Below are 23,776 nucleotides of genomic sequence, written 5' to 3'. Positions count from 1 at the left end.
CTCCCGGTGATGTTATCTTCCTCTAGAGGTGATAAAATCCCTGCTCTACGCAAGGCTGAGGGATTTTTTTTGTTTTAGTTAATTTTCAAATAATTTTTCCACATCAGCATTTTATTTATTTTTAAACATTTTTTATTAGTTTAAGGTACACAAAACAATGTAATAGTTAGACATTTATCATTTATATCCCTCACACAGTGAAACCTCCCATCCCCCATCCACTACCCCTCTGACATCGCACACAGCCATTACATTTCCACTAATGCTGTGACTGCAACCAATAATGTTGTAAAGATTTTGTAGGGTATCCGATGGACACTTGTCTCATTAGAGAGACCACCTCAGGGATGATGTAGATGCCTGATCACTGCACTGTACACCTGAAGCTGAAGCTGAAGAATAATGAATGTCAATTACTATATATATATATACAGTTACAAGAGGCAGAGGGATTTGTTCACCGTAGGCAAATTAGGGATTTAGCTGAATTGAGGCTGGTGCCCTCCAAGGGTTTCAACTGAGACCCTAGGTTCTTCACCTGGGCCCCTGCTTCTGGCAGGTGCTCAGTTCTAATCACTGTCTCCTCAGCAGTGTGAGACTATGTACAAACTCCACTCTGCTTCTCAGAGGCTCTCTGCTTAGTTTCCTAGCCTCCAATCCCTCAGAGCTTCAGAATTTGGCAAATGTCTTAGGAACACTAGCCTTGTGTCAGACTTAGTTCTCTATCTCTCCCTTCTGGTTGAGCCCTGAAGTCTTCAATATTGTCTCTCTAGCCCTCCCGAAACCACCACAGCTTTCCTGGATTCCCTTGCCCTCCTTCTGGACAAAGCCCAGATTCTCAGTTTTTTTTTACATCACGCCTGGAATTGCCCAATGCTTCCAGGGAAAAGAAAACTACAGAATATCAGGTCATCGCTCCAGGTTCATCTTCTCCAGAATCTTGGTCCCTCTGGTCCTGGTGTGTCCACAGCAGTCCAATACCTTTAAGCAGATGTTTTCTGTTTTATGTCTGGTTTTTCTACTTGTTCGAAGCAGTAGCATTGCTCTTATATATCCTTACTGTTTTTTTTCTATCAATTGCTGACAGAGGTGTGACTAAAATCTCCCACTGTGATTTTGAATTTCTCTACTTGTTTTTGTAAATTATGTGTATATTTTCATGCTATTAGATTAATATAAATTTAAAAAGATATTTTAATTTTCATGGTGAATTGTGTCTTTCATTATTGTACAGTTTTAAAACATCTCTAGTCATGTGTTTTCCCTTAAAGTTAAATTTGTCTCATATTAATTAGATACGCCAACTTTTCTTTGCTTGGTGTTTGCATGGTATATAGTTTCCATTCTTTTACTTTAAACTTTTCTGTAGCCTTAAGTTTTGATGTGTACCTTGTAAAATGAATATAGTTTTTTTAAAAAAAATTCCGTCTGATATCTTTAACTTTTCATTGGAGTATTTAGTGTATTTATATGAAATGTTACAGATACATTGGGTTGAAATTGCCCATCTTACTATTTATTTTCTATTTATGCTGCTTGTTCTATATTGCTTTCTCTGTCTTTTCTTGTCTTCCCTGCATTATATTTTATTACTCCATTTTACCTTGGTTGTTGTATATTAGCTTGGTCGTTATATATTCCTTTACTATTCTTTCAGGGTTTCCCATAGAGATTACTTTACATACCTTTTACGTTTTGAAGTACATCCTTAATTGGCCCTTTTTACCCTCTTCTCAGACAATGCAAGAATCTTGTATTTTAACTCCATTTAGCCCCTCCCTACTTATATGCCACTGTTATCCTGTATTTTAATTCTCTCTCTGTGTTAAACCCCACAGATTTTATTACCTTATACTTGATATTCATTGAGATGTGTCCACATATTTACCACTTTTCTTGCTCTCTGTTCTTTCCTATACTCCAACCAGATGAAATCTGGGAACATATTCCTTTTACCTTTGAAATATATTGAGTTCAAGTTTGTTAATGAAGAACTCTCCATGTTTTTGTTTTCCTGAGCATGTCTTTGCTTCTCTTTCCTTCTTGAAAAGTATTTCCCCTGGGTACAGAATTCTGGGTTGTGAGTTTTGTTCCTTTGAAAGTTTCCTTAAAGATAACATTTTTGTATTTTGGGTTCCATTATTCTTGTTAAGAAATGATTCCATTTAATTATTGCTCATCCATAGGTAGTCTCTTCGTTTTCTTTGACTGCTTTCATTTTTCTGTCTTTCCTTTTCAGCAAATTTAGCTGATATAGCTTAGTAATGTATCTTTTATATGTCATGTTTACAGGTTGTATGGCTTCTTGAATCTGTGATTTTTAACAGTTTTAAAAAGTTATCAACCACCATCGCTTCAAAATTACTTCTGCCTCATTCTATCCTTCCTCATCTTCTTGGACTTTTATTACACATACATTAGACCTTGTCATTTTATTAGTAATGTTTTCCCACTGTCCTCTCCTCTGTATTCTTCATTCTTTTTCTCTCTTTGCTTCATTCTGGATTATTTCTTTTGTATCCATCTTCAGACTCACTGTTTTCCCCTTTCTTCAGCTGGGTTTAATCTGCTTTTAAACCCATCTATTAATTCCTTAATATATCATTTTATTTTTTAGTTGTAAAATTTCCATTTGGCTCTTTTTATTATTTCAGTTCTCTGCTAAAGTTCTCAACATGCCTTTTATTACACTGATAGCCTTAAGCTTTGTTAGTTTGGAGACGTCATCTGATAATTCCAACTGTAGATCTTTTCTGTCATCTGATTTTCTGTTTGTTTTTATTCATGTTATCATGCTTCCTTGTGATAATATGTTTGTAGAGATAATGTGAAACCTGATCTGTTGATATCTTTTTCCAGGGAGGTTTGTTTTGTTTGTTTGTTTGTTTTTTGCATCTGGCAGGTGTCTAGGGCATTATTATTTGGGGTTTCTCTCAACCCAGTTCCAAAGATTGAGATGTTTTTAAGGATTTTCTATGAAGTCTTATGTATTTCTAGGTCACTCCCATCCCCAGGGTGCAGTCTTGAGTCCCAAACTTCAAAACGGGAGATTATTAGGGTTACCAGCTTGTCTTAGTGAGTCCTGGATTCCACTCACTGTCCTTGTAGCTTGAGAGGCTTAAATAGATTTCGAAATCTATTTAATCTCTTAGATGCTCTCACAGAAATTGGCAAATGCACCCATGCAAGGTTGACCTCAATCATAGGTTTACCTCTCAAGTTCTCTTTCTTTCCCCAGATGCCGGTCCAATATTTCTTTACTATCTTGTTAGCTCTCTGATACCTTCAAGTAGATTAATTATTTTTCTGAGGTTTTTTAAGTTGTCCTAAGTAGGAAGGCTTGTCAGAATTATCTGTTCTGCCATTAGCAGAAATGTAAGTTCTATGTATTTAATATTGATTCCCCCCCCGAGTTTCCAGACATTTGTAATGGGAGACGTTTCTTGTTAGTCTTAGTCCTTCATGTTGCTTCAATGTAAGAACTAACTGTCAAAATTATAAAAGGCATTATACTGCTTAAAAGCTTGACTGGTTTCTGAAGTCAAAGAGATTTGGGTTTAAATTGTGGTTTAACATCTTTTTGAAATTTATTTAATTTTAGATTGCCTGGAAAAGAATTTGGAGATGATTTTCCTGTGTTCTTTGAAAGTGTAATTAATTGTGAAGATGAAAGAAAGTAATGTCTATAAAACATTTGGCATAGGGAAATACTCTAGAAAAGGTTGTTGAAAAAAGAAATCTTGGCTTTATGGAAAATTATCCTTCTCAGTGGAGAGATTTGGTGATTACTACCTCAGTCAAATATTCAGACTTACCTTCTAACACAGTAAAGCAATCAGACATTATGTGCTTCTTAATGTAATACAATAAGAAGTATATTATTACATCACCTATGTAGAATAATTGCTAACTATGTTTTAACTGAATCAAATCATGAAGAGACAATCAGACAAATCAATTACAGAACATCCCATAAGATAACGAACTTGAATTCTAACAACAACAACAAAAAGGCCATATCCTGAAAAACAAAGCCAAAGGCAGGGACACTTTTGGTTAAAAGAGATTAAAGGTACATAAAAAAATATACACATGTAAATTTTGTTTGGATCCTGAATTGGAAAAAAATAAACTATAAATCAACTTTGTCTATTGTTGATCTACTTTCATCCATTTGATGTTTTTGGTCTTTCAACTCTACTTTAAATAAAAATGTGTCATCTTCCATCTTACGCATTATTTTTTCTAATCCATATTCTGATGTTACTACTCATCTTATTTTTGTTAATATTATTAGGGCATTTGAAGTTTTGGAGAGAGATATTATATAATGTAAAAGCAATGATTAAATCAAAGTGGTTAGGGTATGTTGTATTTTTCAAATTAGGCTTATATATATGTGAATATTCTAAGGTCTAACGTTTATATTCATATATATTTTATTGATTATTATATCCTGGTCTAAGATTAGGTTATAAACCAGAAACAATTAAAAAAGAAGTTTCTAAATTTATTTTTAAAAATAATAGAACTTGAATTGATTCAATACTAAAAAAACGCTGGAAATTCCATGATACTCTATTCCAATAATCTTTCCTCTTTTACAAACTGTGTATACTCAACCTATTATTTTATCTATGAGTAAGAGCACTCCTTTCGTGCTACTCCACCCACTCACGTGCTCAGATGCTAATGGCTTGGTCTGATAAATATACATTTAATTCTAAGCCTATAACATAAAATTTATCACTGAGTTCCAAAACTTTCCTTTCAGTGTAGACTGTGCTCTTAGCCCTTAACTTATAATACAAATAATTATTGTAATGCAATACTACTACATAAACCAAACTAAAGATTATTCATATAACTTGTAAAAGTAATTATTGAGGTGACCCAATAATTGCAGATAATAAGTGATACTTTTGGGTTAAGTGCATTTTCAAATGTTTATTAAAAAAATAAAACAAAACATTCCTACTTTCCTATTTTTCTCTTACAGCTTTTGAGAAGACTAGAACAATTATTCATATATTAGCATTAATATTAAGTATCCCATGTAGCTTATAGGTTGTACATTGCATTTCAATAGAATCTTATCTTAACCATTAATAATATAGTAAATTATTTTTTATTATATATTCTGGGTAAAATTAAAATAAATAATGCACAAATAATTTAATAAATCTTTATAGAATACCTACTATGTTCCAGGCTTTGGAAACACAAAAATAAATAGTCCCTGACAGTAAGAAGCTCACAGTCTTAAAGGGGACACAGACAAGTAAAGCAGACAATTTAATGTAGTATGACAGCTTTCAGAGTGGTGTGTACAAAGAACTGCAGGAACCTTACCTGCATGTACAAGTGGTATGTACAAAGAACTGCAGGGGCCACTTAACCCAGAATGGTAAAAGTTAGGGATGGTTTCCAGGTCAAGATGATGAGTTTTACAGAAAAGAATTAATGTTGGTGAGCAGAAGAACATTCTTATAGAGGGGAGTGCCAAATAGTCCTGGAGACTGGACTGCCTGATCTTTAAGGCCTCTTCCAACTCTAAGAAAATAGTAAGAGACAATCAATCACCTGCTTGAGGCTACAAAGGAAATTTGTAGAGAGCGGGGCATCTTTTGATAGTTGCTTATTTATTAAATACTGGTTTCCTGGATTCTTAGTTTTCATGCTATACAGCATAATTTAAGAAGAAAATCCTATACTAACTAAAATGTTTTGTTGACACTTTCTACTATAGTGCTGACCACAGATTCAGAATGAACAATCTGGTATAGTGAATACTACTATATCATCTACTTTTAAGAAAAAGAGAACAAAAGCTAAAATAAAGGTTCCTGGAAAGCTATAAACTTTAATACAGTCAGGTTTTTAGGGTTCTCTAAAACAATGTTTTTCTTTTGAATATAGAGAAAACAAAAAAGGAGCTGTCCTTTTGGGTATCCTTCAGTAGGACACTAGGTGGTGCTACGAGGCTGTCAGAAAGAAAGTGAGGTTTACTAAGAAAAATAGTGCAGTTCTGCTGTAGTTAAGTGTTCTGAAAACTTTCCATATATTTTCAGTCCCTGAGAGCAATTCCAGGTCTATAGGCAAATAATGGGAACCTTAATCTCACAAGTTTTAGCCCTATGGTCAGATTAATCACAAATTTAGCACATTTTAAAATGGTTTCAATGTTTGACAATTCCATCTAATTCCACTGAAATGGAAATTTTAGTTTTTGAAATACAAATTTATTATACATTTAAACATATTGTTATTAATTTCATTTAAATAAGTCCCCCCAGGAGCCTAGTTATACCTACCACTTAAAGAATCTCTAAGTCAATTTCTTCAAATGGGTTCCAGAATTTTTGAATTATCATTAAGCAGAAAATACCAATCAAACTCTCTTATTATTAAAGCACCACAATATATTAAGACATATACATGAAATAATACATTTTGTAATTACTCTATTAGCATTGTATTTCTTATATAAATAATATTTCATGATTTTTTCACATTACAGTAAAACCAGAAAAATATTTTTTTCTAAAGTGTCAAGTAAAAACAGACTTTACTTTTATAATATTTTCTACTTAGTTTTCTTTTAAATGTTAAATATTTAAAAAGGTGAACAAAACAATCAATAGATAAAGCTATATCTTTTGCAATCTCAGAGTCATTTTAGTTTTAAACTCTCAAAGTTATGAGATCTGCTTGTGATTTTTCTGCATATCTTTTCAGTTCTGCTTCTAGAATTTCCCCCCATGTTTCTGCATCCATCGGGTACATGATTTTTTCTGGTAGGCTACCAGGAGAACATATGTTGCTGTATCTTCCGGTAAGCCATTCAAGTTTCACTTTACTCTTCTGGTAATTCCTCAGTAGTGTGTCCTGAAAGAGGTAAAACCATCATCGTCAAAGAATGTAGTAGGTGGTTTGTTAGTGAGTTTGTTTGAAACCAGAGAAGCTGATTGAGGCTAAAAAGATTAAGTATTTTGTTATGCACATATACTAATAAATGTGTGTGTGAGTGTGTGTGTGTGTGTGTAGCACCAGAGTTTGCTGGGGGTTTTGGATAATGTGGAGTGAAAACAAGTAGCCACTATCCTTCTGATTAACAGACAAAAATGCCCAAATTTAGGATTTAAAAAATGTAAAAGGATGGATGGGAGATACTGTGTTTTGCAGGAACAGAATAATTCACCAAGTCCAAAAGCCAACACACTCTGTATGTCATTCTGTTTATGAAATCCTAACTCTTCCAAATAAAAGGTAGAGTTGGTTCAAACCTACCACCATATTGTTAAGAACACTGCAGACCACAAAAAGGAAACTTACCCTCCAGGAAAAACCACTTTTTCGATCGTCATCTATTTCTCTTTTGCACACAACTCTCACAGCTAAGCAATGAGGCTCCCATAAGGAGTCATTGTTGCTTACTGCGGAATTCCACCTCTTGCATGTCATTGACGCCCTGCACAAACTCCGCATGTCCAGCTGACTGAAAATTTGTACGTAAAGTTCGTCAGGTAGCTGTTCAAAAAACTTATTTTGATACTCTTTGTTTTCCTTCTCAGCATCCAAAGAGTTCAATCCTATGTCAGAAACTCTTGAATTATTGTTCCTCTTCAAGTTCTTCTGCATAGCTTGATGTTTTAGTAAATTATCCTCATATGTCACCTAAAATGCAGAGTTTAAACATACTTAGTCTCTTCAGGTAAGACTACAGAACCCACTCTGAGCCAGATACTTTCTGGGAATGATTTAAAGAACTTTAACTTTCTCTACTTGAGATTCTCAATCTGTAAAATGGGTCCAATGATACTCCTCTTGTGTGCTCTTGCAAGGATTAACAGGGGTAACATGTAAACCATCTAGCCTCACATCCGAATTACACATTGGAGGCACTCAATGCATGTTACTTCTCTTCTTTTTAAAAATATTTTTAGTAAAAGGGTTTGTCTCTAAACATTAGTTTTTCCGCTCCCAAAGAACATTGTCTAAAAAAGAGAAGTGATTCTTCACAGACTATAATTTATTGAGTTTAGTAGAAATGACTATTGTGAAAACACATTTGACTCCAAATATTTATTGAAAATACCTTTGGAATGCAGACTGGTGCAGCTGTTATGGAAGGCAGTGTGGAGGTTCCTCAAAAAATTACGAATAGAATTACCATATGACCCAGCAATCCCTCCCCTGGGTATCTACCCAAAACATCTGAAAACGTTTATACATAAAGACACGTGTGCTCCAATGTTCACTGCAGCTTTGTTTACGGTGGCCAAGACATGGAAACAACCAAAATGTCCTTCGATAGATGAATGGATAAAGAAGTTGTGGTATATATACACAATGGAATACTATTCAGCAGTAAGAAAAGATGATATAGGAACATTTGTGACAACATGGATGGATCTTGAGAGTATAATGCCAAGTGAAATAAGTCAGACAGAAAAAGCAGAGAACCACATGATTTCACTGATATGTGGTAAACCAAAAACAACAAAAGAACAAGACAAACAAATGAGAAACAAAAACTCATAGACACAGACAATAGTTTAGTGGTTACCAGAGGGTAAGGGGGTGGGGGGTTGGAGATGAGGGTAAGAGGGATCAAATATATGGTGATGGAAGGAGAACTGACTCTGGGTGGTGAACACACAGTGGGATTTATAGATGATGTAATACAGAATTGTACACCTGAAATCTATGTAATTTTACTAACCATTGTCACCCCAATAAATAAAAAAATCATTAAAAAAAGAAAACACCTTTGGAAATGTATATAATTCAATTCTATTAAACTCCTGAACACTTGGTGTCTGTGGGAGCTGATGCCTTGTCATTAAGTTCTTTATCTACAATTTGTGACTTAATCATAAACCTGATGGACATTTAGTAGTTTATATAAGACTTGTTTATATATTTGTACCTAATGGGTAGATGCAAACCTTTGACATAAACACTATCTGAAATGGACAAGAGGTTGAGCTCAGTGTCATAATGACACAAAGTCTCAAATATTCTATTCAGTTAAGTTATAAGATTAGCTTCTAGAAATAGCCTCTTGAAGCTACCTACATACATAGTTAATTATGAACCAAGGATAATAGTCACTGAGGCCATCAAGCAACAGTAACTAAGAGCTATAGACAATGTTTATAATTCAGCAAGGTATAGCACGTGACTAAAGATTTAAAGTCCAGTTTCAGCTAATTTACCTAAGGGACATGGTGTAGGCTTCTGAAATCAATGGAAAACATGGAGCTATTTTTGCACATAAAGATAGCTTATACTTACTTACAAGCAGTTTATTCCATTTTGCACTTCTTAATAGGAAGTGGTGGTTTCGGAGGAGGAGTTTGAGATACAGCTAAAAACTTCTTTTAACTTAGCTCACCACAATTCCCGTCTAGATTAGCTCCTCAACCTGTATTTCTGGATTTGCCAAGACCAATTGCTCCCATTCATTTGGTTGTGTATGACCCAAATTAACCGTGTTGGTTAGAACTTTAATGTCTGTCTGTGTTCATCAGAGGACTTCCTCTTTGGGGAAGAAAGCAAACTGCAAAAACAAGTTCATGAGTCAACCGCAAGTTTTTGCCAGGCACCTCCCCTCTCTCACCATCAATACAAACCAAAGCCAAACTACCATATTCTTGAAAAGACTCCCTTTAGTAGAACGTTATTGTTTGTTACTACTCCCATGATCTCAGTGGGGAATAAAATGCGTCCTCTCCGTTACAGGTACTCCACAGAAGACCGATGAAGGCTTTTGAATCTAACAATCGGGGGTGCCTCGGTGAGGTTCCTAAAACCCCAGTGGGCATCTTTCTTCTTCTAAACCCAATTTTGTCTGGATGCCTGCAAAACTATCCCTTTTCTTCCTCCTTTTGAGGAACCAAGCCGCGCTGCCAAATTACCTCTAGTTAGGGAAGAGCTCGCCCCAGGTGTCACACGGAGGGAGGGATCCGGAGGCAGCTCGGACCTCCCGGCTCTCAGGGAGCCCCTAACCTGTCCAGACCCCTCAGGTCGGAAGGAATGACCCCGAGTCCCATCTGAGCCACCCTTCTTGCGTGCCTCGCCCAGGCTGCAGCTGCCGGAGTTCAAAGAACACCGGGCACTGACAAATGAACAATAACAACTCTGTCATTTCAGGTCCGCGCCGCTGAGCAGAGGTTGCGATGGCGCTGGGTCCGGGCCCCAGAGCTTGCTTGCCCGATGTCAGCGGGAAGGGAAGAGCCTCCTACCTGCTGGGCTCTGGCAGCCTCTTCTCCGGCGATTTACATCCTCTGGCCTTTGAGGCATTCCCCACACACAGTCCCTCTGATTCCACCCACCCTAGCCCCACCTCTTGTTGACTCGGATTTCGCGCAGGCGTAGAGAGGAGCGCGCATTACCTTTCGGGATTGGTAGTTTTACCAGGGGGCCTCAGCTCGGCAAAGGAGGAGAAGGAAGGCGCTATGGACTACAAGGTCCGGCGTCCTCCAAGACGGGAGGGCGGGGAGAATGATGGGGGGGGTGGTCTTAACCGGGGCTTTTAAACACTAGTTTGAGAAGGTGTGATAGGGGAATCCCCGAGTGCGTCACAGGTACGAGTGGAGGGGCGGGGCTGGGGAACCTGTTTCTGGGGTTCCCTACTGCGCCGGGACTCGACGCGCCCGAGCCGAGTCTTTGCTTTCCTCCCCTAGTGTTTTTTCCGGGCACCTTTGTAGGCCCCGCGCGTGACCAGGGAAGGCGGAATCGGCTGCGGGGATCGACTCCTTGCGAAGGGGCCTAAGCCTCGCCGCCATGTCCGGGGGCTTTGAGCTGCAGCCGCAGGACGGCGGCCCCCGGCTGGCCCTGGAGCCCGGGGAGACGGTGATTGGCCGCGGGCCGCTGCTGGGAGTAAGTGTGGCAGGGGGCTGGGCAAGACCCGGAGAGCCGGGCTAGTCCTTGCTGGCTCCTGAGGCCCAACTCCCCGTCCTGGCCCGATTCCCCACCACGCCAGCCCTGCCTGTCTGGATTGTAGGGGTTTGGGGGCAGCACGTTTTTCACTCAACTCGAATCAACTCTCAAACGTTTCCTTTTGTTGCTTTCAAAAAGAAACTGATCAGTGTTATCATCGTTATAATCGTACCCAGAGGTGGGCAAACTATGGCCCAAACCAGCCTGTTTTGGTATGGGCCCGAGTACGAAGAATGATTTTTAAGTTTTAAAATGTAAAGGAAAAAACAACAACCGATTTGCCTTTCAGGGAGAATAATTGCTCCACAGGTTGTGGATATTGTCCCTTGGCCTGACAAGCCACAATATTTACAGTAGTATCTGGCCCTTTACAGAAGAAGTTTGCCAACCTCTGATTTTATCTTTTCTAGAATAATTTCTTTTAAAGCTTTTGACCTCTTTTGTGGGACTGCGTGGCCTTACTTTTATTGTAATAGTCTTTTTGAGTCGTATCAGTCGCTAACCCTTATGTAGTGTGTAGTAAAAACCATATGAGTTAGGTCATTGTTCAGACGAGAAAATTGAGCTACAGATGGGTTATTTAAAGGGCACACATAAGCTTTTGGACACATAGTGCCACTAAGCTATGTATTTATTCTCTACCTTCTTTGGCATGTTTAGTAGGAGTTAGGAAATTGGCCTGTTGCAGTTTGGAGTTTTATAGATCTGTCTATATATGGATGTGTATATTGTTTTCTTAACATTCAGCATTTCTTTTTCAGTGCCCAGTTTGTGTAACACATTTGTAGATCCTAGCACTGTGGGATGTGCAAATATGAATGAGACATGGGTCCCAGCCCTCTAGGAGTTTTCTCTTGGACTGTGGAGACAAACCTGTGTCAGTGAGCTAATGCCAGGGAGTAAGGAGTGTGGACAATTTATTATCCTGGTTAACAGCAGTGTCTAAATGGAACCATTGGTGTTAACCTTGGGATCCTTCTCCAAGCAGGAAAAGGAGTGGGCATTGAAAGTTGTAATTAGGAAGTCAGTCCTAAAGAGGGGTGTGTGTGTGTGTGTGTGTGTGTGTGTGTGTATGGGTACATATATGTATATGTAGTAAGGTTAATTAAGAAAGTTAAAGTATACCTGCTATTTATTTATTTTTTTTTGCTGGGCAAGTAATTACTTAAATGTTTAAATAACATTATTATTTTTCTCCTAAACATTTGAAGGAACTGCCTGGGGCGGGGGAGGGTAGGGGGGGCGGTTTGTTCTCTCCTCCCTTCCCTTTCTCTCTCTTTATCTAAGTTAGAAACTTAAGTATGTGTTTCATCTAGAAATCTTTTGACTGGTGACTAAAAAGTTTTGATTTGCTTAACAAATTGTATCACCAATACAGAGTACTATAGATCTGGTTAAAAGATCGATGAGTTGTAGGCTTATGTTTTATCAACATGCCAACAGGTTATAGACCTTTTTATTATTTATAGCTTGATCTTTTGTGTTACAGGTTTGTTATTGTGAGATGAGGCTATTTGGTTTCTGGTTTTGAAAATGGTAAGGAGTAGAAAGTCAATTATCTGGTCTGGATTTTGCTTTTCCTTTTCAAATAATCATTCAGTGATGAGAAACTATTGCCAAGTTTGGCAGATATTAGAAGTGGTTATGAACGATACCCTCCACGCATTGAAGGAAAAGTTTGAAGTGCAAACAAATCATCTTGAGGTTTTTAAGAATTTGGAGCTGACAGAGGTATGTGTTTCTTCTCTGCAGTGGTTAAACCCAACATGAGGGCGGTTTTTTCAAACAACAGCAATTTCAGTCAGGATTCTTTTTCTTTTTTCTTTTTTTGGTAGTGTGAGAGAGAGCAAAGACTTAGTTCTAAGTGGGAAAACTCAGGAAGTTCATTGTAAATTAGTATCCATCTGAAATGATTAATTATAATAAGTATGATTTTTGAGCTCTTACTTAACTAGCCATGTTTTTTGGAGACAAGTTTCACAAAACTATGGTCCCACAAGCATACAGGTTTATAATTTCAACATGTAAAACAGTCTTAGTGGTAAAACAATTTGACAACGAGAATGTCTTTATATCTTTACAGTGGCAGGAAAAACACTAATAGATAACAGAGCAGAGTGAATTTAATTTTTCATTGTGCCCTTTGCTTTAGTATGAGTCATCAGCAAACCCAAGGTCGTTGTTTACTTACTAGGTTGTAATTCTGTCATGATCTGTACAAATTAAAAGGGTTTACAGCAGGATGAATCTCCAGGGAATTATTATCCTGGGTGAAAACAGCCAATCCCAAAGGTTATATATTGTATGATTTCATTTACATGACATTATTGAAATGACAAAATTATAAAAATGGAGAACAGGCTAGTGGTTGCAGGGGTTAAGGAAGGGGGGAGGACAGCAGGAGGGAATTGGGTATGACTATAAAACAGCAATCGAGGGGATTTTTGTGGTGATGGAAATGTTTATATCTCAACCTTATCAATATCAATATTTGATTGTTTTGCAAGATGTTACTGCAGGGGGAAACTGGGTAAATGGTGTGAGAGATCTTTATTATCTATTTCAACTAGATGTGAATCTACAACTATCTTAAATAAATTTAATTAAAAAGAAGATTTTTACAATATAGCATCTCAAGCAACAGAGTACTTTTAGGCCAAACTATTGCTTTATGGTTTTTCTTTAATTAAAGCTGAAAAGTTATTATACTCTTAAGTGAAAACTACTGTTTCTGATTTCAAATTTTCTTCATTCTGTTTTGGTAGCAGGGATTATATGACATTCCTTTATGAGCTATTTTCCTCGAAGGAACTAGGACAGTGCCAGATATCTATCTAGTATCTTCCTAAAGGCAGATGCTGTTGAATCTACTGCTTTAATTAAAAAGAGAAGAGGCCCTGTTAGGGGTGGGTTAGTGGCGAGCTTTCATATGGACTCTTCAGGTAGCTTCATGTCACCACTTGCTGTAAGTGTCCCACAAAGTTTGCACAAAGTAACTGCTCCCCATTCTGGCAACTCTGTACTGTTTCTGCTTGTTGCAGAATCTCACCGGCTGTCCTGGAATGCTCGTCCTACCTGGTCCAACAAGATTTGTCCCTCGGGAGGTGCCAAGTACTCTTCCCTCACTTAATTATTGAATACAATGCCTGGCACTAGTAAGTCTTCAACCATTATCTCTTTCTTCCTTTTCTGTGTCTCAAACACTCACTCTTCCAATCCTCAAAAAAGAGTCTCCTTATAATTTAGGTGTGAAAAGGATACAGAGTTTGGAAGTGAATTTTAATAAAGAAGCAGTGCTACCAACTGTTAAAGCTTAAGGAGAAACATTCATGATGGGCTAAATGTTAACATTTTTCCTGTTTTGTTGACCAATGTTTTAGTTAATTCAGAAAATAGTTGATGACTATATACTATAGTCCGATAGGAGGGATGAAAGAAATACACAACTCCTGGTTCCTAAGAAACTTACAGTTTAGTAAGTATGAGAGACATAGAGAAGCAAGTAACTAAATGTATTACAACCTCAAGTGGGACTGGAGTCTGGCAGGCAGCTTGAGTTAGTGAAGTGGGAGGGAATAAGAAAAACCCAGGGACAATAATAAATGCCAGCGTCCCAAATGACTACTGCCTCAATATGTCAGTGACATACTGAACTGACTGGGAAGTCTTAGAACAGTTAGGATTTTGGTAGGTATGGAGGGACGATCCTTGCAGACTGAATGAATGTATGATTTAAGCCTCTAAGATTTGAAAGTGTAGGCATATTGGATAACCGGGTAAGTGCTGACTAGACTTGTGGGATAATCACATAACATCAGTGATGCTGTTTAGCGTTCACAGACATTGCTTTTACAATATTTTTCAGTTTTTTTTTTAAATAGGATTTATTTATCACAGCAGAATTGAGTGGGAAGTACAGAGTTCCTATATACCTTCTGCCCCCACACATGTGCAGTTTCCCCCACTGTGAACATTCTGTTCCACAGCGGTATATTCTATGAACTTATATTGACATGTCATTATCGTCCGAAGTCCATAGTTTACACCAGGGTTCACTCTTGGTGTGTAGTCTCTCGGTTTTGACAAATATATAATGACATGTCTCCATCACTGTAGTATCACACAGAATAGTTTCAGTGCCCTAAAAATACTCTGTGCTCTTTCTGTTCATCTGTCTTTTCCCTTCCAACCGCTGGCAACTACTGCAGTTTTTACTGTCTCCATAGTTTTACCTTTTCCCGAATGTCATATGGTTGGAATCATACAGTACACATATGTAGACTTTTCAGATTGGCTTCTTTCACTTAGTAATATGTATACTGAAGGTTCCATGGCTTTTCATGGCTTTTTAGTGATGAGTAATATTCCATTGTTTGGATGTTCCACAGTTGATCCATTTACTTACTGTAGGGCATCTTGGTTACGTCCAAGTTTGGCAGTTATGAATAAAGGTGTTCTGTAAACATCCATGTGCAGGTTTTTGTGTGGACATAAGTTTTCAGTTCATTTGTGTGAATATGGAGCACAATTGTTGGACTGTATAGTAAGAAGGTGTTTAGTTTTCTAAAAAACTGCCCCGTTTTCCAAAGTAGGTGTACCATTTTGTATTTCTACCATCAATGAATGAGAGTTCCTGTTCCAAATCTTCATCAGCATTTGGTATTGTCAGAGTTTTCCATTTGAGTCATTCTCATAGATGTATAGTGCATTACTTTTCATATATATATATATATATATATATATATATATATATATATATATATATATATATAAATTTTTCCCTCTAAATCAGTGTCTCCAAATTACCATCTGCCATGTACTACTTAACCTGAATATGCTATTTTTTCATATGCCTCCATACCTCTGTCCTAGCTCTCCTTTTTTCTCTGGTTATTTGATCCTGTAGGTAGTATCTGGATATCTCTATTTTTAAAAGACTGTTTTGAATATCTGTATTTTGAAGACTATTCTGTTGCATAACCAGAGTTGAAAACTACTTCTAGACACACTGTGAAGAATGCTTGGCACAGAATAGGTCTTTAAGAAATGTCTGCTGAACTGGACAAAATAAGTAACCATTCAGACCCTAGAATTTACCGAAGTCCCAAGTGGGGATTTCAACCCAGTTTTGTCTTCCTAAGCTCTGCTTATGTTTTCACTCATTATGTTGTCTCTATCATAATATATTAGTGTTGAGGATGATGTTCTCACATGTGTATTGCATGGGTTCTACAAGCAGCATTGCAAGACAAACAGAGTTGAAATTTCTGTGGCATGAAGTCAGCACAATCCATCATATTTGGCTAACAATTCAGCAGCCTTGAATTAGGAGCTCAGAAGAATTGGATTTTATTTTTAGAAATATGATCCATATTTCATCAGTATTGTGGATTAATAGGTGTCTGTGAGGTAGCTTGATAATCTTAGTACAATTTACACCATTATTCTTACGGGAAAGTATATTCACAAATTTCAAAAATCACTTCATGTCCAGTATATTAGTAACCTTTTAAAAAGCTTCTTTTTAAATTGGAGTCTGCCTGGAGAGCCTCTGGCCAAAATCAAGTTCATTTCTTCAAACTCGTTCTTTCTTAATATCAGAAATTGGACTTTGGTACATTCCAAGTGTAATAATAGACAACTTGTATCAACTAACTTTTGCTCTATTAAGGAATAGGACCAACTTAGTACTCTCGAATGTTATGGCAGAGTCTCAGTGTCGCTGATTTGAGCTTTGGAGTGTACGTTGGACCTGATACTAGTGAGTACTCTAGACAAGAACATTTTATGGTTTGTCGACTGATTAGCAGTAACCAGTCTCTATTCAATTCAGCTCTTAATTTTAGATTTTATTTACTTTACACACACACACAAAGTTTGAGGAAATAATTTTATGCAAACTATGCCAAAAATAGATCCCATGCTTCTTTAGTTTGTGCATTTTCAAATAATACAGCCTCAAATCCCATACCAGATGATTTTCTGTTTTTCTCTACCATGAAAGTTTAAATTTGTCTAGTTTTCATTTATTGCCGATAAAGCAAACTAGATAATCTTGTGTGAAAGCACTATAAATTGTATTACACAAGAAGATTTTTATTATCTTAGCCCTTGGTGTATTATGTAGTTTATGCTGAAAAAACAAACAAACAAATCTTACCTCTTCTCTGTTTTTACATTTTTCAGTAAATATTATATATATGCAAAAATGAAATGATAGACACCATTCTGTTCTGTTTCGGAATCCAATAGCTTTTCTGCTTTTCCTTTATTCAGGTTTGTTTTTTATTTTTAGAATTTTGGAAATAATAAATCGGTTAGAGACTTTGATTTAAAACCTTTAAACATTTCTGCTAAGAATGTCTTCATTTTGTTTGATGTCAATAAATGCCAAAAATAAATATTTGGCAAAGAAATCACAAACACTTCTTTTATGTTTTCATGTCTTTATCTTCTGGCACAAACTTCATGTCTTAAAAAATGGGGGAAAGATTTGAACATACATCATAATGCATGGAGCATTCAATTCAAACCCAGAAAATGCAAGATAAGGGATCCACACTGTGTCAATACAAAAGTGTTATAAAACAGAGAGCTCTGTCCCCATTCAAGAAACAATATGAAGAATTCAAGTAAAAGGGTATTTTTCTGTAGTATCTGAAGAAAAACCGCTACTGTCTTACCTGCTGCTGACAAAGTACAGGAGTCATTTCACCATTATCTTTCAGCTTATGTATTCTTCAGGGTTTCTTTTCTGAGCTCCAGCCATGGGATATGAAATTCTTTTAACACTAAAGGAAGTTTTTGTTGTTGAGTGCTCAATATAGTTAGCGTTTGTGTTTAATATTCCTTCTGTAACTGGCCAAGCATCAATGAATTTGTTACTACGTGTCCAGGATCAATATAACAGTTGTTAGACTAATGGGTATTAATCATAATTGTTTTTGGCTGCAAGTAACAGGAATGTGCTTATGGCAGCTTAATCAAATAGATTTTTTTTCTTCTGTAATAGAGAATCTCGGGCAGTCAGTCAGGGCTGGCACAGCTACTCAAGGAATAGGCTTTTCTGTGCTCCTCCATAGTCATCCTTTGCATGTGGCTCTCATGTCTGTACTCATAAGAAGGCTATGTAACTTGAGGTGTCACATTTACGCAGGAAGGTAAGAAAGGCAGAGGGCAAAAGGTGCATGCCAGTTGAGCGCAGTCCTTTTTACCCGGACGGAAGATGATAATCTTTCCAGAAGCTCTACTCTGTTTTGAATGTAGATGTTGTTGTTTTGTTCAGGTATAGTGAGGGCAACCAATCAGGAGATGATTGCCATGGAAAAGATAATTTATTACAATTCCCAAGAGAGAGAAGGACATACCATGCAGGGTCACACCAGAGAATCCTGAGGTGGGAGAAAGCAGAAAGAAGAGAGGGCTAGAGGAACTGGTAGGAAAGCCTTTATTGTGGTTTTCTCGGGAATGAATGGGCAAGGCAAGGTGAGCAGGTTTAGGATGGTCTAGTTTGAATAATTTTATTGTACTCTGGTCTGTGGGGTCTTTCCCTGGTTGTCTGATGCCTAGCTCTTGGGTGATTAGGGCAATATAAGAGCCAGGTAAAGCCATGGGATTGGGGGTGCGGTTTGGGATTGGTTAGTTTACATATGAAAGGTGTACTTGCGGGTGAGTCAGTTACTATCTCTGAGAATCGGCAGAAGATACAGAAACTAGATTAATATATAGTCTCTCTTACGTCCTGTGCTAGAACTGTGTTACCTGGCCATCCATAGCTACAAGGAATTCTTGGTATTTGTATATTTTTTAACTGGGCACATTGTTACTCTAACAAACTGGAGTACTATTAGCAATGAAGAAGAAATGAATTAAGCAACTAGTAGCATTTGGCACACAGTGTCACATGTGAAGATTAGCATCTAAAAAGTGTAGGTGTAGTTTAATGATGAATTACAAATTCAAAAGGGTGAAGTGGTTTCAGTGGAAGATTATGGGGAGTGTTGGGGATTCTGGTAAGAGGGAGGGCACATATACTCTTTAAAGTAAAAATGAAAAACCAAAACCAAAACACTGAATGATTGGTGGCCTGTTGGCTATCAGTTTGTGGTGCCTAGTCTGAATCAAGGAAATTAAAAAAAAAATTATAACTAAATAGAGGCTCATTAATTTTATTGAAGAGACTATAAATAGAATTATACTTCATTTTTGTTCTTTAGCGGTCAGGTATACTACTTTTTCTAGATAACTTGGTAACTCTTTGAAGTACCAACATTTTTGAAATTTTAACTTTTTTCCCTGAACTTTTCATTTTGAAAGATTTCAGACCTGCAGAAAAATTGAAAGAATAGTGCAATGAACACATATGTATCCTTCACTTAGGTAACTAATGGTTAACATTTTGTTATATTTACTTTCTCTCTCTTTCTTTTCTCTTGAGCCCATTTGAAAGTATACTGCATGCATTATGGCGTTTTATCCCTAAATATGTCAACACATATCACCTAAGAGCAAGGACATTTCTATAAATAGTAAATAAACAAATACGTCTCCCCCCCCACACACACACTCATTATCACACTCAACAAATTTGTAACTGCAATAAATTTTAATATTCCATTTTTAGGTTTATCCAACTTTTCCAATAATGTCCTTTTTAGCATTAAAAATATTTAGGATCCAATCAAATATATCTTCTCTAGTCTAGACCTGTTTTGTCTTTCACGGCAGTAATGCTTTTAGGAGTCCAGGCCAGTTGTTTCATAGAATGCCCACAAGTTTGATTTGTCTGGTTATTTCTGCCTAATTAGATCAGGTGAAACATTTTGGACGAGAGTATTCCATAGGTGATGTGAACTCAGAGCAGCTTATCAGGAGTGTCCTGTTATCAGTTTGTCCTGTTGCTGGTGATGGTGTTAGTGCATTCACTTGGGGAAGGTGGTGTCTGCCAGACTTCCGCCACTGAACACACCATTTCCTTTGCGAGTAATCTGTGGAGTGATGCTTCGAGACTGCATGAATCTTGTTTTGCATCAATCTTTCACCTGGATATTGACACCCCTTGAGCCATTACTGAATCCACTATTATTGTGGTACTTACAAAATAGTAATTTTCTGGTTCCATCATTTCTTCTACATTAGCAGGCATTGTTTTATAAAGAAAGTCTTTCCCTCCTAGCCCTAGCCTCAGCCCCTTTCTTGAAATCAGTATGAGCTCATGGATTATTTTTGTATTCAATGTGTTATATTCCATTATCATTATTCATGTTGATGCCCAACTTGTTCCCAATTTGGCTGGACCTCTGAACTACTGGATGTGAGATGTGTTTTCAGCATTTCCCATTAAGGTACGATTTCTTTTCTGCGAGAGATCGAATCTGTGTGCCACCGCCCCCAGGTTCTCACTCCCTCTCTTCTCTTTTCCTCCTAGTTGCCCTCTGACTTTCTTTTCCAGCATAGGTCCTGAAGCTTGATCTCTCTGCTTTTCGTGTTTCTTTCCCCTCTTACATGTAAATTAAAGTTTGTGGTCATCTGTTTCCTAGTGCTTTAGCTCAAGCTGGGATATAGATGGTTTCATTTGTTTTATTTATTGATCTCTGATTTTTTTTGGAGGATGTGTGGTATGATTAGAATTTAGGCGGCCACAGTTATTCTGTATGAAACTGGAATTCCTAGATTTTAACTATTTTTATGGCTAAGATGCAAAATGTCTGACTTTTGAATGAAGTTTTCATTTAAACCTGGTGACGCATGGTAACCGATAAACTTGGGTAAGCAATTAGTACCTTTTGAAGGATGTTATGTCATTTGTCCCTCCCTACTCTCAGTAGTCCCTCGCTGACAAACTCTTTTTGAATCCTTGGGTTTCTTTGCTTTTCTATAGCCTTTCTCTTTCCACTTGTGGACCAACATCAGTCATTCCCCTCCTCACCCATTGTTAACGCATTGCTTACTAAACCCCATCCACTTTATTCTCTACTGTGAATAGAGAATTAGGAATTTAGATAACACATCTTGTTAGACGTGGATATGACATTAGAATAAACAGGACCAAGTGAAAGCCTGAAGGCCTCTTGGAGCTTTAATTAGAGTTTGAATTTTCTCAGAATGTCTACTTGCTTATTAAATAGCCATTCTGTTTTATTTCCAGTTCTTCAGTATGTTCTAGTTTGGACAGTTAAGCTGCTGGGAGATGATCTAAAAAATGATGTTTTATGTAATGATAATGAGGGACGCAGTGCAGGGCTTAGAGTAAAGGTGTCTCTAGAATCAGATTCTGTGGATTCAAATCTGGTTCCGCTGCTTATGGGTTACGTAATTTAAGTAGTTGCTTAACATCTCTGCTCATTTAAGTAGTTGCTTAACATCTCTGCACTGCCATTTCTCACCTATAAAAATGAAAATAATAGTGTCTTCACTGTTTTCATGAAATTTAAAAAAGAGAATTCATGATGAGTATAGAACAGTGCCTTGGTCTCGATAAATAATCGCTGTTCCAGTTAATATATTAATAAGAATGTGTCGATATTTACTCTGCACAAGGAGCAGTGATCAGCTGTTAAATAAAGCAGGTCATGAGACCGTTAGGATAATCTATTTGTGACCCGCCCTCCACCGACCACCCACCATTCTCACCCCATCCTGGAATTCAAATAAGCTTTGATGATAATCATAAACTTTTAAGCTTTCCATCGAAAGCATAAATTATTTTTTAGCTTGCTTATTATTTAGAGGTATGGTTTAAAAGGGACAATTATAGCTAAATGGCTGAGTGATGTTAATTTCAAAGACTTTAAAAATAATTATTTATTTTTGTTTTCAGTTACAGTTGACATTCAGTAGTATTTTGTATTAGTTTCAGGTGTCCAGCATAGTGGTTAACATTTATATAATTTACGCAGTGATCCCCCTGACTGGTCTAGTGGCCACCTGGCATTATACATAGCTGTTGCAACATTATTGACTATATTCTCTATGCTGTACATTGCATCCCGTGACGTCATACATAGTGAATGGTTAGAAACTTGAGGCTTTCCTGCTAAGATGAAGAGCAAGGTAAGGATGATCCCCACTCTCCACTCCTGTTCAGCATCATATTGGATGTCCGAGCTAAGACAAAAAAGGAAATAAAAGGTATGCAGATTGGGGAGGAAGAAATAAAACAGATGACTCTTAAAAACACGTTTTTGGTACTCTATATAGAGATGCACAGCTTATAATGGAATTACACTGTTGTGAATCATGTGACCACTAGAGGTCACATTATACTTTTATATTATTTAAAAATATTTTTTTGCTAGTGTCACAGAAGTCTACTTCAAAGAAATGCTAAGATAGGAAAAGTCCATTATTGCTTCCTGCAAAATGTATAGCTTGGAAGAAAAGAAAACAGAAACCCACACCGGACTATTACAGGAACCATCATTATATGTCATGGTATTATATTTGACAGTTGATTATACCATTGGTTAGCAAATTGGTTTGTGTTATTGAAGTTAACAATGAGATCTTAGTACCCAAGTTAGAAATAGAAACTTCTTACTCCAAGCCACAGAATAATTTGCATTTCTTGAAACTATGTCTGAATGATTGCATGTAGGTGTAGAGGCATATGAATATTTTTCTCACATTTTTAAAAAAATTAATAAGTATATAGATTTGGAGTGCTACCCATTCAAACAGTAATCTATACAAGTTACTTAAATCCTCTGGACTTTCCATTTCCAAATATGTAAAATGTGAATAATAGCTATAACAGTATTGTGGTGAATCTCAACACTTTAAGTGAAAGTTCTATGCACATAATTAAATCTATGCAAATGGTAAAGTGGGTTATCAGATAACTGCTGTTGTTTTTCATCCATTAAGGCACATTGTGGGAAAGATTATAGGAACCTCTAAATTTCTATCCTTTTCTAATAGAATAGATTATTAGTTTATATTTACTTTTCTGAAATAGCTTTTGTAGCTAATAGTAGATATTTTTTTTTAGTAGATATATTTTAAATGGACTACCTTTAAGCTACTTTATTTTAGAAAATGTCCTAAATAGTAATTTGTAACTGTGTGGAAAATTCATGTATGTGAAATTCATTCCACTGTGATGCTTGATGTTACTATTTTTATTTAGTCACAGCTTTAAGTGTGGAACTGCTCTCTGATTGAAAAACATGAGTACTGATTCTTGGCAGTTTCACATTTTTGCAAGGTTTTACAGAACTAATGGGTGTAATTGAATCTAGGCATTGCTGTAATCTGCTTTTACTTATTATTTTGATCATGATGTGGATAATATTAGAGTTGAAGTGAAAGATGTTAAGGTAACCATGAGATGGATCAAATAATTATGGTGTGAAGTTGATGCTTAAAATGTTTTCATTATGTGTCAGCCACAAATTACAAAGGTAATCTTTTTTTTTTTTTACTAGTTTCAGGTGCACAAAACAATGTAATAGTTAGACATTTACACCCCTCACAAAGTGATAATCCACCCAATCAACTACCTGTCTGACATCGTATATAGCTGTTACAATTCCATTGACTATATTCCCTATGTTGTACTCCACATCCCGTGAGTCTCTATATACATATTTAATTATAGTTGACATTCAGAATTATTCATCTTCAGCTTCAGGTGTATAGCACATTGGTCAGGCATCTACACAGTCTATGAAGTGGTCCCCCTAATAAGTCCAGTGCCCATCTGGCACCCAACATAATCTTTACAACATTATTGATTATATTGCTCAAACTGTGTTTCATATCTCTGTGGCTGTATTGTGGCTACTAATTTATGCTTCCTAATCCGTTTACCTTCTCCCCCATCCTCCCC

The 23,776-nt window shown here is 36.8% G+C and overlaps 2 protein-coding genes across 6 annotated transcripts in view; one reads left to right on the top strand and one right to left on the bottom strand.

Annotated features, from left to right (window-relative positions):
* Nucleotides 1-6,151: 6,151 nt before the first annotated feature.
* Nucleotides 6,152-10,357, bottom strand: FBXO48 (F-box protein 48). Of its 4 annotated transcripts, none has more exons than XM_033124230.1 (4): nucleotides 10,251-10,336; nucleotides 9,301-9,565; nucleotides 7,336-7,677; nucleotides 6,152-6,888 (listed from the first exon to the last, which is right to left on the bottom strand). In XM_033124230.1, the coding sequence occupies exons 3-4, from the start codon at nucleotides 7,639-7,641 to the stop codon at nucleotides 6,685-6,687; spliced, it is 510 nt and encodes a 169-aa protein (XP_032980121.1). In that variant the 5' UTR covers nucleotides 7,642-7,677; nucleotides 9,301-9,565; nucleotides 10,251-10,336; the 3' UTR covers nucleotides 6,152-6,684. The 4 variants fall into 4 exon arrangements, with proteins under 4 accessions (XP_032980121.1, XP_032980120.1, XP_032980122.1 ...); XM_033124229.1 differs by having other exon boundaries at nucleotides 9,305-9,565; XM_033124231.1 differs by lacking the exon at nucleotides 10,251-10,336 and adding an exon at nucleotides 9,924-10,205 and having other exon boundaries at nucleotides 9,305-9,565.
* A 228-nt stretch (nucleotides 10,358-10,585) lies between these two features.
* APLF (aprataxin and PNKP like factor) overlaps nucleotides 10,586-23,776 on the top strand; it is a 76,112-nt gene continuing 62,921 nt past the window's right edge. For both annotated transcript variants that reach the window (XM_033125587.1, XM_033125586.1), the window contains exon 1: nucleotides 10,586-10,887. In XM_033125587.1, the coding sequence (XP_032981478.1) occupies nucleotides 10,792-10,887 (96 nt within the window). In that variant the 5' untranslated portion in view covers nucleotides 10,586-10,791. The remainder of the gene's footprint in view (nucleotides 10,888-23,776) is intronic.

This window comes from Rhinolophus ferrumequinum, chromosome 13 (assembly GCF_004115265.2).
Source record: "Rhinolophus ferrumequinum isolate MPI-CBG mRhiFer1 chromosome 13, mRhiFer1_v1.p, whole genome shotgun sequence".
Taxonomy (NCBI): Eukaryota; Metazoa; Chordata; class Mammalia; order Chiroptera; family Rhinolophidae; genus Rhinolophus; species Rhinolophus ferrumequinum.
The sequence above is the reverse complement of the archived record's forward strand: the minus strand, read 5'-3'. Positions and strand labels throughout refer to the sequence as shown.